The sequence below is a fragment of the Plectropomus leopardus genome, chromosome 5 (genome assembly GCF_008729295.1).
Source record: "Plectropomus leopardus isolate mb chromosome 5, YSFRI_Pleo_2.0, whole genome shotgun sequence".
NCBI lineage: Eukaryota > Metazoa > Chordata > Actinopteri > Perciformes > Serranidae > Plectropomus > Plectropomus leopardus.
This window is the reverse complement of record NC_056467.1, coordinates 25,162,870-25,178,562: the sequence shown is the minus strand read 5'-3', so window position 1 is coordinate 25,178,562 and position 15,693 is coordinate 25,162,870. Positions and strand designations below refer to the sequence as shown.

Here is a 15,693-nt window from a genome sequence, read left to right as displayed (position 1 = left end):
TTATCTCAAAGAGATACAAAACAGCCACGAGGACACACAAAATGACCAGAAAAAGATGAATACGAACAAAAAAATGCAAGAATACACAAAATGGCTAAAAAGCGACACAAAATGACCAAATAAGACCAAAAATAAAATAAGATAATCCTTTATTGATCCCCATAGGGGAAATTCAAAAATACGGAGATGCAGAATTACCTTAAAAATAAACAAAATAAGCTTAAAGAGAAACAAAATTACTTTAAAGAGATCCAACTGACCACAAAAAAGAAACAAACCAACCACAAGGAGACACAAAACGACCAAAAATACAAAAAAGATAGCTCATAAAGACACAAAATGACTTTAAAGAAATCTAAACTACAAAAGGAAACAAAACAACCACAAGGAGACAAAAAATTAACACAAATAAACAACCACAAAAGGATGAATAATGAAAGCAACAAAAACAAAATGACTGAAAACAACAAAAACAAACTCAGAAACACAAAATTACCTGAATAAGACACAAAACTAGTTTAAAGAGACACTTAATGACCTCAGAGACACCCAAAGAACTACAAAAAGACAATACTAGCACAAGGATACACAAAATAACGACAAATAGACAAAAAATACGCCCCCCCCCCCCCCCCAAAAAAAAAAAAACAACAAAGAAAACAAAAAACAAACACACACACAAAATAACTTTTAAGAGACATAAAACAACCAAAAAGTTGCTGTTTTTTTCATCTTATGTTGGAGATGTGGTGGGGCCCTTTGCCTCTCTGTGCCCAGCGGTCCATTGTCTCATAGTCCGCCCATGACGTTATATCAATCAGGTGGCTTCATTACACCTTCCTGTTGGCTTTACATGTGCTGTCTCATTTTATACCGCTTGGTAGTGTAGTATTAAAGGCCTGATGACAATATGACTGTGATCACTGACACCAGTAGGGGGAGCTCACAGCTCAATGTATAACTAACTAGTGAGATGACATGAGGAGGGTTGCTGGGCAGGAGTGCAGACCACATACATACAAGATCCCCCCTTTATCTCTTCACCACAACATACCTCGGGTCCTGACTGCTGTGTCCAAATCATATCATCTAAATTTCCCCATAATTAACAATTGGATTCTATTGATTTTCTTGCTGTATCATGTCTGTGTGTGCACACTGCCCTGGAAAAAAAAAAACATACATGTATGCGATATTGGCATGCAGAGAGGCCGCCTCTCCTCATCATGGTGCAGGGGCTTGGTCAATCAGTCATCGATTTCTGACAGAGATCATATTTACAATTCTGCTTCAATATCTCAATACATTAACATTCAGGCACTATTCAACGTCTGCTTTCTCCCATCTTTAATATGCCTACAGATATGGAGGCTATTGATTAGTAGTTTCACCATTTTCTGAAATTGTGATTTATTTCATTAATTTGGATGACAAGAGATTATTTTTTCTTCTCTTTTAAAAAGTCTAATCATTTTTTATCACACATGCTAGCTGTTAACTGTTTTTTTTTTTTTTGTTGTTGTTGTTTTTTTCTGCATTTTCCACTCATAACGCATGTAGTGGTTAAATAATGTGGATATTGTAAGATAAGAAAAGCGCTCACACTGTGTGGTAAATAATAGATTATGTTAAGCACATGTAAAGCTATAAATGCTACACTTAATCAGTCATATGTGTGCAAAAATAGTTTATGTGGGTTTATCCTCCACTGCAACACATTTATGCTTAAAACGACTATTTTAGCAGCACTAAGGGGGTCACTAGCCTAGTCTTCAAGACTACAAACAGATATGGACTGAGATCCAAGCTCTCCTAGACTTCTCCTTCAGTCCCGCTCTGTCTTCCCTCCTCGCTGCTGTCTTCCCGGACCGATCCGAGCAAGTGTGTGAGCAGCGTCAGTGTGGTGTGCTGCGGGCTGTGCCGGGTGCGCAGAGACCGTGCGCTCCTAGCGGCTGCGCTGCTGAAATCAAAAAAGGCAAAGAGGGAGAGACGGAGGATGATGAACTGACTTGAGTACGACTGTACACTTACAGCGATTTAGCCCAGACTAAGCACATGGGTCTTTTGGGAACTGGTTCTCGTTGTAGTAAAACAACTTTCTGGGAATGCGTGAGAGTTTACGGCTGGTTTCCAGTCAGTGTCTCGGCCGAGTCATGTTTTGAAGTGAGGAGACATCGCTGAAGATCTGAAAGGTGCCAGAGACGCGTCCTAAGGAACCGAGGACCTGCGGAGAAGTGCCCAGCCTTTATGTTTGTTTTCCCAGTGTGGACTTACTGTACATTTCTCCTCTGTGTGAGCTTCAGCGTGAGTAGTTTTTGGGAGAAATAATAGATATTGCGGGTGAACTCACAGACCGAGAGTTTGCTGTCAAGCTTTGCTGGATATGAACACCCCGAGCTGCTCCGGGTGACCTACTGTGCAATGGATCCTCTCAGTTTTTGGACATTGAAACTGGCTTTTGTCAGTAACTAGGACCTCTGCACAACTCTCAGAAACACGCAGTGGACTTTCCGGTCATTTCGGACGTATTTTTCTGCAGTGAATTTGAGGATTTGCACGCCCGCCGTGGATGTTTAATATGCTAGTATGGGTCCGCTAGCGTTCATCCTTGTTGGCGGATTACTGTATTTTCAAGTTGATGGTAAGTTGCTTAACGCGTGTTATGTAAAACTCCTTCATACGCGCGTTAAAAATGTTAAGATCTGTTTGCACAAACCTCGCCAGACACGCCACCCGTCAATTTTACCCAGTTTTGTTTGTAAGAAATAATGTAAATGCATGTTGTCGGGCTCCGGTTTTCAAGAAAAATAACTTGCTTAGCTTTGATTATTAAATTAGGGCACTATACACTTCTCGGGGAATATTGTTAATAAGCAGGGTCACCTTATGGAGCAGCAGATCTTTTCTACTGCATTTTTCATTCATAAAACTCGTAGTAATTCACGAACACGCAGCTGAATTCAACAGATAACTCCTCCAACCAATGCAGCAATGCGTGCCTCTTAAGAGGTTAAAATTAGGGCAGAGATGAGTTCATTTGTCTCTTGTTGTGGAACAAATAAAAGAAGGAGTTGTACATTTAAGGAAACAGATATAACTGAATGATATGCATGTTTATTTTTACAAAAAGGACCATTAGAGAGTTAGTTTTCATGTGTTTTTTTTCTCACTGAGACTCAGTCAGTGTAAAGCAAAGATCTCTAAGTATGAATGATCCTCAGATTCTGTTTTTTAGTGGCTACAGGTTATCTCTCAGATGCAGAGGTGGAGACCATTTTTGTAAAACCCCAAATATTTTTGTGTGTTCAGATGCTGCACATGAAAGATAAAGTGGTTTAACACAACAGGCAGTGGTTGAGACCTGTGGATGTGAGGTTCACTGTCTTGGAGGTGTTTGGCAAATCTGTTGTGATCACCCTGCCTCTGCACTGTATGGTGGATGTTACTGGTCATTTCATTTTAGGATTTCAGCACTGCAATTGTGCACCGCAGTGTAAGCCGGTTTAATCCAAGTTTAGACAGTGCCCCAGTTTATTATTCCCATTTGTTTGATTGGACTTTAATAATGAGGCAAATGATACTGATTAATTTCTGCAGCCAAATGCTTCAGCCCTTTTTCGCTGAGTGCTACCTCAGCATCTTTTAACATTTTTTTTCATGATTTTACAAGGTTTCTAAGGATCCTGTGGATTCAGAGAAGTGGTTTAATGGAGGAATTAAAAAAGCCTTGCCTGCAGAGTTAATGTGATGACTCACATCAATCATCAGAATAGGAGGGCTGAGGTGACGGAAATGGTGATTGGGATTGGTCCAACCTGTGACTGGTGGAATGATGGGAGGGATTAAGATGTATTACTTTTGAAAATGCACAAAGCTGGAGTCTGATTGAATTTTACCTTTGAATTGGACACACCTTTTCCCACACGAACACAAGACTGACAGACAAAACAAAAATCATACTCCTGACTGGTCGCATACTGGGACATTATATCAGCACTATGTTGTGAGTGATGATTCACACATGTGTTTGCTTTGTATTGTGTGTACAACTTAGCAGTGTGTAAAGCCAAGTTTTTTGTTGTCATTGAATGCAAGTGCCTGCAAGGCCCCATTTTTCTTTTCTTTCACCTGTCAACTCCCGCTTTTGTTCTTCACAGCTGCAAGTTTTGCCTCTCCTGCCTTCCGTAGTTAGCAAATCAAGTCCCCTTTCTGCTGGGATTTAAATCTTTTTTCTTTCTTTTTACCTTTTTTGACCGTCTTTCACTCTACTCAGCCAAACCCACTGGTTGCTAAGCAGTGGCTGATGGCATTGCAGGCCGTCCAGAGGGAGAGGGTGCACATCTCCCCGGGAGCTGTGGATCTTCCCAATCATTTGCCTGTCACCCTCCTCCCTCTATCTTCTGCTCTCCCCCACCACCCCTGCAGAACTCACCCATCACCCAGCCCTTTTCAGAGGTAATCTGAGGGTCCTTGGAGAGGGAGGAGCTTCCACTAAGAGTCCACTTAGGCAGACAAAAAGGTCTGGAGTTGTATTCACTGGGCAGCGTAGCCAACAAAGCCAAGCCTTGTGAATGGCGTCAGTCACTGTTTAGTGCGCTGTGATTAATACTGCGAGTGTGTGGGAGAGGAGAGAAAAGGTGAGATGAAGAGAGAATAGAGGGAGAGTGTGTGTTGTTGTCAGTGTTGGGAGAGACTGTGAAAACAGGGTTACCACAATTTTCAAAGAAGCAGCTTGATGGCAGTAGAAGATATTTCCAGGAGTACACCGGTCAGCAGCTGCCTGGTTATCTCTTAAACTCCAGCATGCTGCTTTTGAAGCTGGATTAGAGCATGCTTTGCATAGTGGACGTAAACTCCTGACCTTTTGCTATTCTGAGACCTACTGCATGCTTGTGTCTGATGTAGGAGCTGGTGACATCACGTCCATCCTGGGTGACACTCTGAGAGGTGCTGAAATATGGTCCGACTTAAATACGCCTGAGAGGTCAATGGAGACGGCCACTAGGGGTGTTCGGTAGCCTAAACGAGAAGTTCACAACTCGTCCAGCCTCAGGGTCCAGATTTCTCCTCAGTCATTTTTTTTAAAGGTCCACACTTTAGATAAATTATCTTATATTACATTTTATTTCAGACACTGTAAACAGCATGTGGGCTCAGAACGCAAAAAAATAAAACGTTAACAGAAATTAACAGAAACGGCACTTCAAAATAAAAGCTCTGTGCCACAAATTCGCTGTACTTCAAAAATAAATTGTGTTTTTTCACAAATATGGCACATTCAAGAGTCACTTGTGGTCCATTCAGAATGGGCCAGCATCCCACTTTTGGACCACGATCCATTAGTTGGGAACCACCGACCTATATGATGTGCAGCTCTCTATCCGCCAGCGGAGTTGTGGTTTGCTGAGTCGAGAGAAACTCAAACTCAGAGATTGGTTATGTATGTGTTAGTGAAAGGAGGAGGGGAGAGGGAGACAGAACGAGTGTAATCAAATGCAAAAATTGCGAGAGGAGTTGCTTAACAACACAATCTTTTAAAGGGAAACGGTGAGGATGAGGCTTTATTACCAAAGCGCCCTGGAGACTAACAGCTCTGTTGATGGTCGTGATTGAATGAGAGCGGTTTAAAGTACTGCCCTATAATGGAAAGTAAGCCCAGATTAAAATAGTCTAGGTGAATGATGAGGCAGGCTGAGGTCATTGTGTAAGAGCCATTGCGATGTCTCGCCCCAAATGTGATTGTTCTGCTTGAGTTGGCAGCGTTTAGGCAGCGTTATTGTAATTGCGGTTCATTTGCTGGAATAGGGGCTGCTGTAATGATGAACCCTCATCTCAGATCTTCACTCTGCTGTCTCCCATGGTCTCATCACTGACAGGGCGGCTGCACTCCTTTGCATCAGAGCGCACTACTGTTTAGTCTCTGATTAAGATCAAAAATGAGTGGAGAATAAAGACAAAGGTGGTGATCATAAGAGGAATGAACAGGGAGCAAAGAATGAGGTGACAACTTTCCAAGGCCTGTGTGTGTGTATTTGTGTGTGTGTGTGTGTGTGTGTGTGTGTGTGATCGTTACTTGACTAGTGACTAGAGCCTGTCAGCTCCTATGATGTTTTAACAGCCAAGTCTGGCTACTCAATGGATCGCATTCCAGCAGCCACACATTCAGGATAGAAGAGAATAGACTTTGAGCTCCACGTACTTCTCTTAAAGTCCAGTACAGCTCTGTGATCACTAAAAAAAAATAAAAGAGGATTCAAAGCTGTTTTAAATTCTTGGATCACACCGGTCAATGCCTTTACATGTTCAGAGTGCAGAAGAGAAAATGTCAGCATCAGACAATGCACATGGCTGATTTTGCTGAAGACCAGCAGAATGCAGGGGAGGTAATACCACTTTCCCCAGTTTTACCTCCGCTTTATTAAGCCTCAGCCAAGCATACCCCTGACATTTACAGAGCAGAAAAAGCCCTAATTCCTTGATGCTTTTGCCTAGAGAAACAAAGAGAGAAGGAGGGCGAGAGATTACAATGGGAGGGTTTAATGGTAACAGGTAGGCGGCGGTAAAGGACAAGTATCTGTCCTCGTATGATTTATATTTCCAAACTTCCCCAGGCACATAACTATCTGTCGTTGTCAATGAGGGTGGAATCCAAACACTGAGGGGGTTGTTGTGCACCTGTGATGGCATTATAGTAGGCGTGTGTGTTGGGGTAGGTATGGGGGTAGGAGTGACATGATGAATTGAGCATGCTGACTCTGAGGTAAAGCAAGTGGTCACCTGTCTCACACACCTGTACTTACAGAATACACACCTGTGCTTACCCCTCAGGGCCCCGAGGCACTGATATAATCCTCGCTCTCTTCTCTCTCTGTCTCTGTTTCCCAAACAGCCGATTAAAGGGTTTGAGGCCAACAGACAGAAAACGTGGATCTAATTACTGTTATATAATCCCTGATGATTAGATGATAGTGAATGAACCCTTATTGATCAATGGCAAATACCCAGCTAGCGGTTACAATACAGACAGCCTCTATGTAGGACAGGCAGTTGCAGCGTGGATGTGACGAGCATTCTTATCTCCACCAAAACTTGATTATCTTAAGACCATGCCAAAATGCAGACAGGAAGTCAGGATAGAGTAAGGCACAAGCTTGTGATCCCTTGAACTTGCTGGAGGAGACCATGTGCTTGCCTTATCAGTGTTTTTATGTTGCATGCTGCACTGAAACGTTGTGTTTGGGGAAGCGTCTAATGACTCCTGTCGCCCTCGCTCTGCCCGCTGGTTTACTGTCTCACAGCAACCTTCAGATACAAGGGAGAGATGTCAAGGTTGAGTGACTCACAGAAGTACATACAACTATATAACTATACATGCTCTTGGGTGCAGGCCCAAGCCCTGTAAACAAAGAGAAGCATACAAGTGCATGCAGGCAGACATGAAGGCACTGTGGTTACACGGCTTTGCAAGTGAAACAAATAAGGAGACAGTAAATACATGCACATAAGTAAAGTGGGGGGGGCATTTGGATATTTAGAATATTTAAGGAGCAGTGTGGAGGATTAAGTTGCATCTAGCAGTGAGGATTGAGCTGAAAATTCACCCAGTTAGGATTCCTTTAGTGTTGATTGTTCAGATAGTTTTTACTGGGAGCCACACTATTTGGGGGGGAAGGTCTCTTCTTCCCCAAAAGAAACAGACCAGATTATTAAAACAGGCAAAAACACTGAATAAAGCAATTTCCCTTTGCAAATCACTGTTTCTCCAAAGCTGTTTGGCTCATTGCAGACAGGCCGATAGCCCAGCACCTGCTAATGTGTGCTCGCATTTTTTTATGGGGTGCGTAATTATCTGCAGATGCCTCCTCCTCTTGAAAACAAACCGCTAAAAACATGGAATAAAGTAGTTTCAGGTTAAAAAAAAATCTGTGTTTTTTTTCTGATGCTACTCATTGCCGCTGGGCTGCTAACTTTGCAAATGGCCCTATTTAGAGCCAGTATTTGGTTTGTCCATTCTGGGCTACAGTAGAAGCATGGCAGTTAACATGGCGTCCTCCATAAACAAGTACCTTCTCCCTACGTAGTTTAAACAGCTTATTCTAAGGTAAAGAAAACACTTGGATTCTTATTTTCAGGTGATTATACACTAAAGAAGACATACTTGTTATATTATATCCAATTTCTGCCAATGTGTCCCCCTGAATCCTTCACACTGAACATTTAATCCACATCCCTGTTTTTTTTCCTCTTTGTGTTTTTACTCAGTAACATACCCTCTTGTTCTTCATTGTCAAGAGTTTGTATGACAGTTGTACCTGAGCTGAGTGCCTTGAAGATGAGGTCAGGCCCCGGTGATAAAAATGCATGAGCTGTCTCTCAGTGTGAGATGTGTGAAGATGGACAGCCAGAGCATGACACTCGAGCACACATCCGTCACACACAGTAGTTGTCCGACGCAGCTGTAATGCTGCTCAGAGTGGTGGAGCCGGTGAATAAGTGCCCCGTTCCACCGTCTCCATCCCTGGCTTGGTCTATGGATCACCCAGCCATGACAGCTCAGTGCCTTTTCTTCCCTGTAACTAACCGGGGAATCTAACCTCAGAGAACACTCCAAACTGTACACCATCACTTACAAAATCAGTTTGTTAATGTGGAAACTGTAGTCACCTAGAGGTCTTCTGTGAGGCTGACCTCTTGTGAACATTCTGATATCTCCGTGTGTGTCAGCGTTTATATCACTGGCTGCCTGCCAAACATATTAGCATTGATATGAATTACAAGTACTGTTTGGTGCTGTTATTTTTGCCTGCGTATGCCACAAGGTCTATGCTATATTTATATGCTTTTGTAAATAGTGTAATACTGTGTTTAGTAATCAGTGTGTCTATGTGCTAATATATACTGTAATATGCAAAATCATGTTTACAGTTCGGTTGCAACAAATGGTCATCACGCCAAGCAGCCTGATATAACAGCATTCTCATTTGGACGATTATCACATGGATACATAGATATTCACTGGCCCGTTCTGTATGTCAGTGTTGTGGAAATCCTTTCTTGTTGTGTCCCTGCTGCAGAAACACGGCACCACACTGCTTTGTAAACCGAGCCACCATGACCCAGGGGTGAGTTGATTTACTGTATATAATGGCTCCTGGTGAGACTGGCTTTGTGGTTTGAAGTCTCAGTGTGGAACGTGGCACGAGCCAAGTGTCACAACCATTGCGGCGGGGTAGGAAGAAAGCCTTAATCGCATCCTTGAACGTTTGAACTCTCCAGTTCCACTACCAGGATGGTGATGATTTTTTTCTGGAGGGCTGCTCACAGGCATTTGTCATTTAGAGGCCCCATAACACCCAGCCAGTGGTGGAATTATGAAATGTAGGGAGTGTAGGTGTGCGAATGTGTTTGTGAGCACCATTAATAACCATCAAAGCCCATTGTTTTTTGTGTTAGCATGGATTTATGAGCATGAGTAAATTGAATGAGTCCTTCATCCACTTACTGCTAGCACTCTTGACCCTGTCGCCCTCGGCCAGACCGGATGAAGTGTCCCATGGAATAGAAATTTAATAAATCTCATCCTGACTTGGTAAGCTGCACCTTAAAAAAACACAAACAGTGAGCTATAAGAGCCATTTCATTACCTCGCTGTGCTCTCTGAGTCCATCACTTGGATTGTGTGTGGTTACAACTCTTACTCCTCGTGCTCACATGCGGGTCCAGAGACCACTGGAGTGGCTGGAGGTGGTGACTGCCCTCATTGACATGCAGGGACACTGCAATGTGTTCACTACAGGTCAGCACCTGCGGCACACCTCCAATTATCCACTCATCTCTCAACACAGTGTATCATGGACACCTGAAGCCCCCCCCCCCCTTTCCCCTCCCCTTCAACTTCATTTCTAAAGCAATAAAGCACTTATTTATTTTGCCTTGTTCAATCTGCTGGGGCAGCTCAGCAATGCAGGTAAAGAGATTACAATGCTTGAGGGAGAATCAATTGATACCATTCATTTCATTGCACTCCCCTCAGTAGGAACTGTTTAGAGGAACTGCCGCTTGAAAAAAGGGGAGTGGGGGAAATTTTGTACCCAGCTGTGTCTACATTTACATGCACAACGCACCAGTGGAAGAGGAAATATTAAGATCCTTTGCTTAAGTAAAAGTAATAATACAACATTATAAAAATACCCTGTGACAAGCAGAAGTCCTACATTGGAAATGTTAGCTAAGTATTTAAGTACAGGGTTCCCACTGTCATGGAAAACCTGGAAATGTCATGGAATTTGTAGTATGGAATGAAATTGTTACACTGCACTTAAAAGGTTCCAACACATTTTCATGGACAAAATTTCAAGACTTTTCCGTGACTTTTCAAGGACCCATAATAAAAAAATTCTTTCCACACATAACAGCTTCAAACCCTATTCAAACATTTCTCCATTTTCATCTTCTTTCCCACGGTATATACCAGCTAGCTGAAAAAAATGTTTGAATAGGGTTTGAAGCTGTTATGTGTGGAAAGAATTTTTTTATTATGGGTCCTTGAAAAGTCACGGAAAAGTCTTGAAATTTTGTCCATGAAAATGTGTTGGAACCTTTTAAGTGCAGTGCAGGAAAGATAAAATAAGACTGATCAATCAAAAATAATTAAGATGATTAAAAGGCAAAGCAGTAAATCCTTATATTTAAGAAGCTAGAACCCTGAAACACTTTTGCATACAAAATTAATTGTTAGTAACAAATAACTGCGGGAACTCCCGGGACAGGTAATGAGGACGCAAAGAAAATGATGATTAAAATTGTTGCCAATTAATTTTCTGTCAGTGGACTTATTGTTTCAGATGTATTTGTATATTGTTATATGGTTTGTGTGCAAAAATCTAAATTCGGAATGTAACTAGTAACTTAAGTTACAAATAATTGTAGTGGAGTAAGAGGTCTAATTCTTCTGTCTGAGAATTAGTGAAGTATTATGTAATAAGAAATTAAGATACTCAAATGAATAACAACTACCTTAAATTTGTACTTAAGCACAGTGCTTGAGTAAATGTACTTAGTTACATTCCATCACTGCGCCACACACACTCAGACATCGATCTTGAGAACACCGACATAAACACTGTTGCTTACTTATCTGATTATCTTGCACATTTACAGAGATTAAAGTGACTAAATAAAAATTTGCTCCACTGCAGTAGTTTTCTACTTACTCTGCTTGACCGGAGCAAGTGGACATTAACTTAAGGGCTCCTCTGCTGTCACTGTTGATGAAGAGGAGACTATTAATCATTCAGTTTACCTCTTTCATTTTTACTACCTGTTCTGGGATTTGAATTTTCCACAAACAAGCATGCATCTTCAATATCAAGGCTACAGCCACGGTGCAAAGACGAGGCAGGCAAGAAAATGGCTGCTCAGAGGGATGTGCAGGAAAACAGAGAGGTCTGAAGAAGGTGGGGTGGTGCAGCGAGCGAGCTGCATGCTTGAGTGGCCATAGCATCGGAAATCATTTAATCTGCAGCACACTGTTTAATGTCCCTACCAGTGGCCTGACAGTCCCAAGGAGCTGGTGCTATACCCCTAACACTAATCAAAATATGTATAGAAAGCAAGCAGCGCCCATTATCAAGACATTGCTCGCCATTATAGAGACGTGAACTGTTCTTGTGTCATCTTCCTTTTCTGCCTTTAGTCTCTTGTTTCAAATTAGCAATCTCAGCTCTTCTGAGACAGACCCTCTGCTGAAAGAAAGATAACATCACTTTTAAAGTCAATGATAATGAAGAGTCAGGATGAGTGGTTAAAAAAACAACAACAAAACAAGTTGGAAACTGTTTGAAATGCAAGATATGCGAATCACCCCTTTGCAGCAAAATCAAGTATTTTGTTTCCCACAGTAAACTATTTATAAATTCCATCTGCATGGAGTAGAGGGCAAATACACAGATGCAGAGTCAATACGACCCCACCACACTACTGCCAGAAATACACTCAGAGTGGAATTCTAGCTGATATTTGTTGGAGGCAAGCATGGATGCAGTTGGAGGTTGAGAGCAGCTCCTAGAATTACCCCTGTGTTTGCTTTCAGAGTATAGATCTTAGCAGGAGAGAGGAGGGGGGAGCCTGCAGAGCACTGAGGTGGAACAGAGCCCATCATGTGAGCTTGCTAGCTCAAACTACCTCCCTCTGAATCTCCTCAGCACCTGTGAAGACCCTTCATTTCACTGTCTGTGTCTTCAGTGTGTGGATCTTGCTGTGTATTCCCGTCTGTATCTTGTGGCTGTGCAGTGGATATAGCAGGCTGTATTTTGAAAAAACCCCGCTGAGATGAGCTGTATGTCTGGTATTGGGGTCAGTGGTGGAAGAGGTATTCAGATTCTTTTTTGAAGTAGAGGTACTAATACCACATGGTGAAAATACTCTATTAAAAGTAAAATTCCTGCATTGAAAATATTATTCAATTAAAAGTAAGTATAATAAGAAAACTATACTTAAAGTATTAAAAATAAATACCCAGTGCAGAAAAATCTTAAGAAACAAACAAAACACCGAAACCTCAAAATTATATATAAAAACCCCAAAACAAAACAAAACACAAAACAACTCAGAATTATTTGGAAAAAATAAACAATACCTCCAAATTCAAAACTATTAAAAAAGAGGGAAAAAACACACCTGAACCCCCCTCTAAATTATTTTAACCTCACAGCTGTTTTAAAAAAAGAGAAAAACACAGCCTAAAACTCAAAATTATTAAAAAAAATTGAAAAAACACCCCAAACTCAAAATACAAATCTTAAAATAACTACAGTGTTGAGTTAAATGTACAATATTTGTCTTTCAAAGTTGTACTGAAGTACAGCCCTTGAGTAAATGTACTTGGTTATTGTCCACCACTGATCGGTGTATACTGGAACTCATGCGCTGTGACGCCACTGACAGCCTGCTGTAAAGAAGATGAATCTGGGGTGCAGAACGGGCTGCTTGCAAGTGTCACTGCAGGCCAGTACAGAGGCGAGGACGGCCGGTAACATCATTCTATCGCCACCCCCAGTTTTCCCCCCGCCGCTCTCTCACATTTCCCTTCTGATGACATGACGGATATGACTCTGTCACCCTCGCAGCGAGGGTAGGAAGGGGGACGGCGAGCAAGTGAAGGAGACAGAGAGATATTGGGAGGGAGAGGCGGAGATATATAGAGAGAAGGAGATAGAGTGGGAGGTTAAGGAGAAGTGGAGAGAGCTAGGAGAAGTGGGAGAATATATTTCAGAATGGACGGCATGGATCTAATGCATAATTCATTTCTTGTTAAATTTCTTTGAGGTTTTCAGTTTTTTTCACTCACTTTGCTGGGTTTCAGCACTTTCTGCCCAAGAAGCTGCCGCCATTTCCATATTAGAGTGTTACTGCATCTTGGCCTGGACCTTGGTTTTCATGTTTGATGTTTTACGGAGCCTCAGTGACTAGAACTTTTTTCCTTGGTCCGAGGTTGCCGTTGGTTACCTGTGATCAGCGCACGTGCCTGTTGGCAGAATAAGTAATATCTCTTTGGGGAGCTCTTCCTTTTATGCTCTGGCTGAGACTAGTGAGGGTATTGATTTGGTTGGTGGACGAGAATTTCTCTTGGGAGCTAATAAAAATAATTACAAAAAGATCATGAAAGGCCTGACCTTCTGTTACACACATGAATAAATATGTGACAAAGATAATGGAAAAGAGCTCTTCTATGTGTGTGGTCAGTGGAATAAGAGGAAGAAGATGCTTTTTTGATTGTTAAATTGGTGTTTTTATCCTGGATATACCCAGTTTTTGTTCATCTCTGTTAAACTTTATATGTCTTTAGTTTTGTCTCACTGATAAAATGTGAAATGTTTGAAAAACTCAAGCTGTAAACTTCACATTTCTTGGATAACAGCGTTGCAAAATTGCATCCGATTGAAGTGAAGCCGACATAAGTAGACTGGAAGAAACGACAGAAAGGAATCGGCTATTGGTTCAGTAATCCCTCTCTGATTTCATTCTCTGTCTGTGCGCTTGTTTGTTTGTTCTCTGGTCCCTGCTTTCCTCCAGGAGAGGATGACTGCACAGCAGCGGTGAAAAGTAATGGTGGTGTTATTGCAGACAGGGCGAAACACAGCATTTTGATTGGAGCGTGTGCCCTGAGACCCAGTGAAGTGCACTCGCCTCAGCTCAGAGAGCACTTGATTGCATAGCACCAATGATCGCATTAAAAGGGCAACAGAAAGCCCATTTACCGTAAAGAGAGAGAGAAAGGGGGCCCAATAGGAAGCTGAAAATTGACTTTCACTTCTGTTAGGAACTTGGCCTGATGGCGGGGTGGTGGGGATGTACATGGGACCTTTTTTATTTGATCTTCTTGGACTCATGAGGGCACAGTAAAAACACACAAACATTTTTGTTTGTGCCTTTGAAAGTGATCAGCAACAGGCGAGGCTAACACATTGCGTTTTTCCACAATTGAGAATGATGTCCTTCTTTTAAACCATATTCCACAGCATATGGACGTGTTTTTAACCTTTTCCACCTCTATACCTGACTACCTGCACTCAGGAAGGGCACTAACCAGTCACGTCCGGCCCTCTGTGTGCCCAGCTCAGCTTTTTCTGGCAGTGAAAGGACAATTGTAGAGGCATCTGCTGTTTTCATTTCCACCGCAAAGAGGAGAGCAGATGGAGACTCAAGGTTTAAGTGATTAGAAGGCAGTAGATTGGAATACAAATTAGATTTAAAGAAATTAGACTGATATGAATCGAATGGAGTCACCGCAGTTTAGTGCTGTGCATGCGCACTGGCCGTAGTGGAGAGCCACCGCAGGGCCTGTGGATTATGAGGCAAGCAGATGCTCCAATGAGATAGGAATAAATGTGCGTTTGACAGTCCGTCTGAGGGAGATGGGGGTCTCCACGTCCGTCCTTTATCTTGCCCTCCATTTATCAATGTCAGGGTGTTAATTACTGCTTCATTTATTAGGTCACTTACTGCCAGAATACAAACTTGCCCCGCTGCCCCTGTGCTGACAGAGACACTGACTGCTAGGTTACTGTTAGATACCACTGGTGAGAGAGATGCTCTGCTGTAGGTGTTTGTTCCATCACATGTGGTAAATCACTATTTTTTTTACAGAATAACAATGAGATTAGGTCATTCACTTAGGGATCAGGATAATAGAAAAGCCCAGTCCAATAGAAATACAGGAAATTGACATAATATCTGAACAATGTATGGTGATGGCCACAAAATGTGTTTAAATAACTTATTGGCAACATGAAAATAACACCAATAACTGCACAGATGATCTGCACACAATTTTATTTGAGCACATGAGAACATGAAAACAATGCAGTCAATAAGGATATTTTGTCACGGTGGACACACAAATTAAGTATAAATAGCAAGAAGTCTGTGTAGGGCAGCCATGAGGGATGGTGGAGAAATCAAACAAACATGCAGTTATAAGGGCTCATTTATGCTCAACGTCAGACATGTATATAGACACAGGTGGAGCCTTCTGTCTGTACTCTGGGTACATGTTTTTGTGCACTTTTTCTGAAAGCTTACAGATATGGACAGATCATAGCAGTACCATTTGAGATCATGGGAGAAAATAAGTTTCCATCCACATGTCATGATGTATTTCATGGCCTCACAGACCGCTGCCATCTGCTACAC

General features: G+C 42.0%; 1 protein-coding gene across 2 annotated transcripts in view; it reads left to right on the top strand.

The window, feature by feature from the left end:
• Positions 1-15,693, top strand: part of robo2 (roundabout, axon guidance receptor, homolog 2 (Drosophila)) — a 350,439-nt gene that overhangs the window by 136,073 nt on the left and 198,673 nt on the right. Inside the window, exon 1 of one of the 2 annotated variants that reach the window (XM_042486273.1) lies at positions 2,476-2,641. The exons of the other annotated variant lie outside the window; for it this stretch is intronic. Coding sequence (XP_042342207.1) covers positions 2,587-2,641 — 55 coding nt within the window. The 5' untranslated portion in view covers positions 2,476-2,586. Of the gene's footprint in view, positions 1-2,475; positions 2,642-15,693 lie in introns of those variants that run through there. 2 annotated transcript variants of the gene reach the window in all.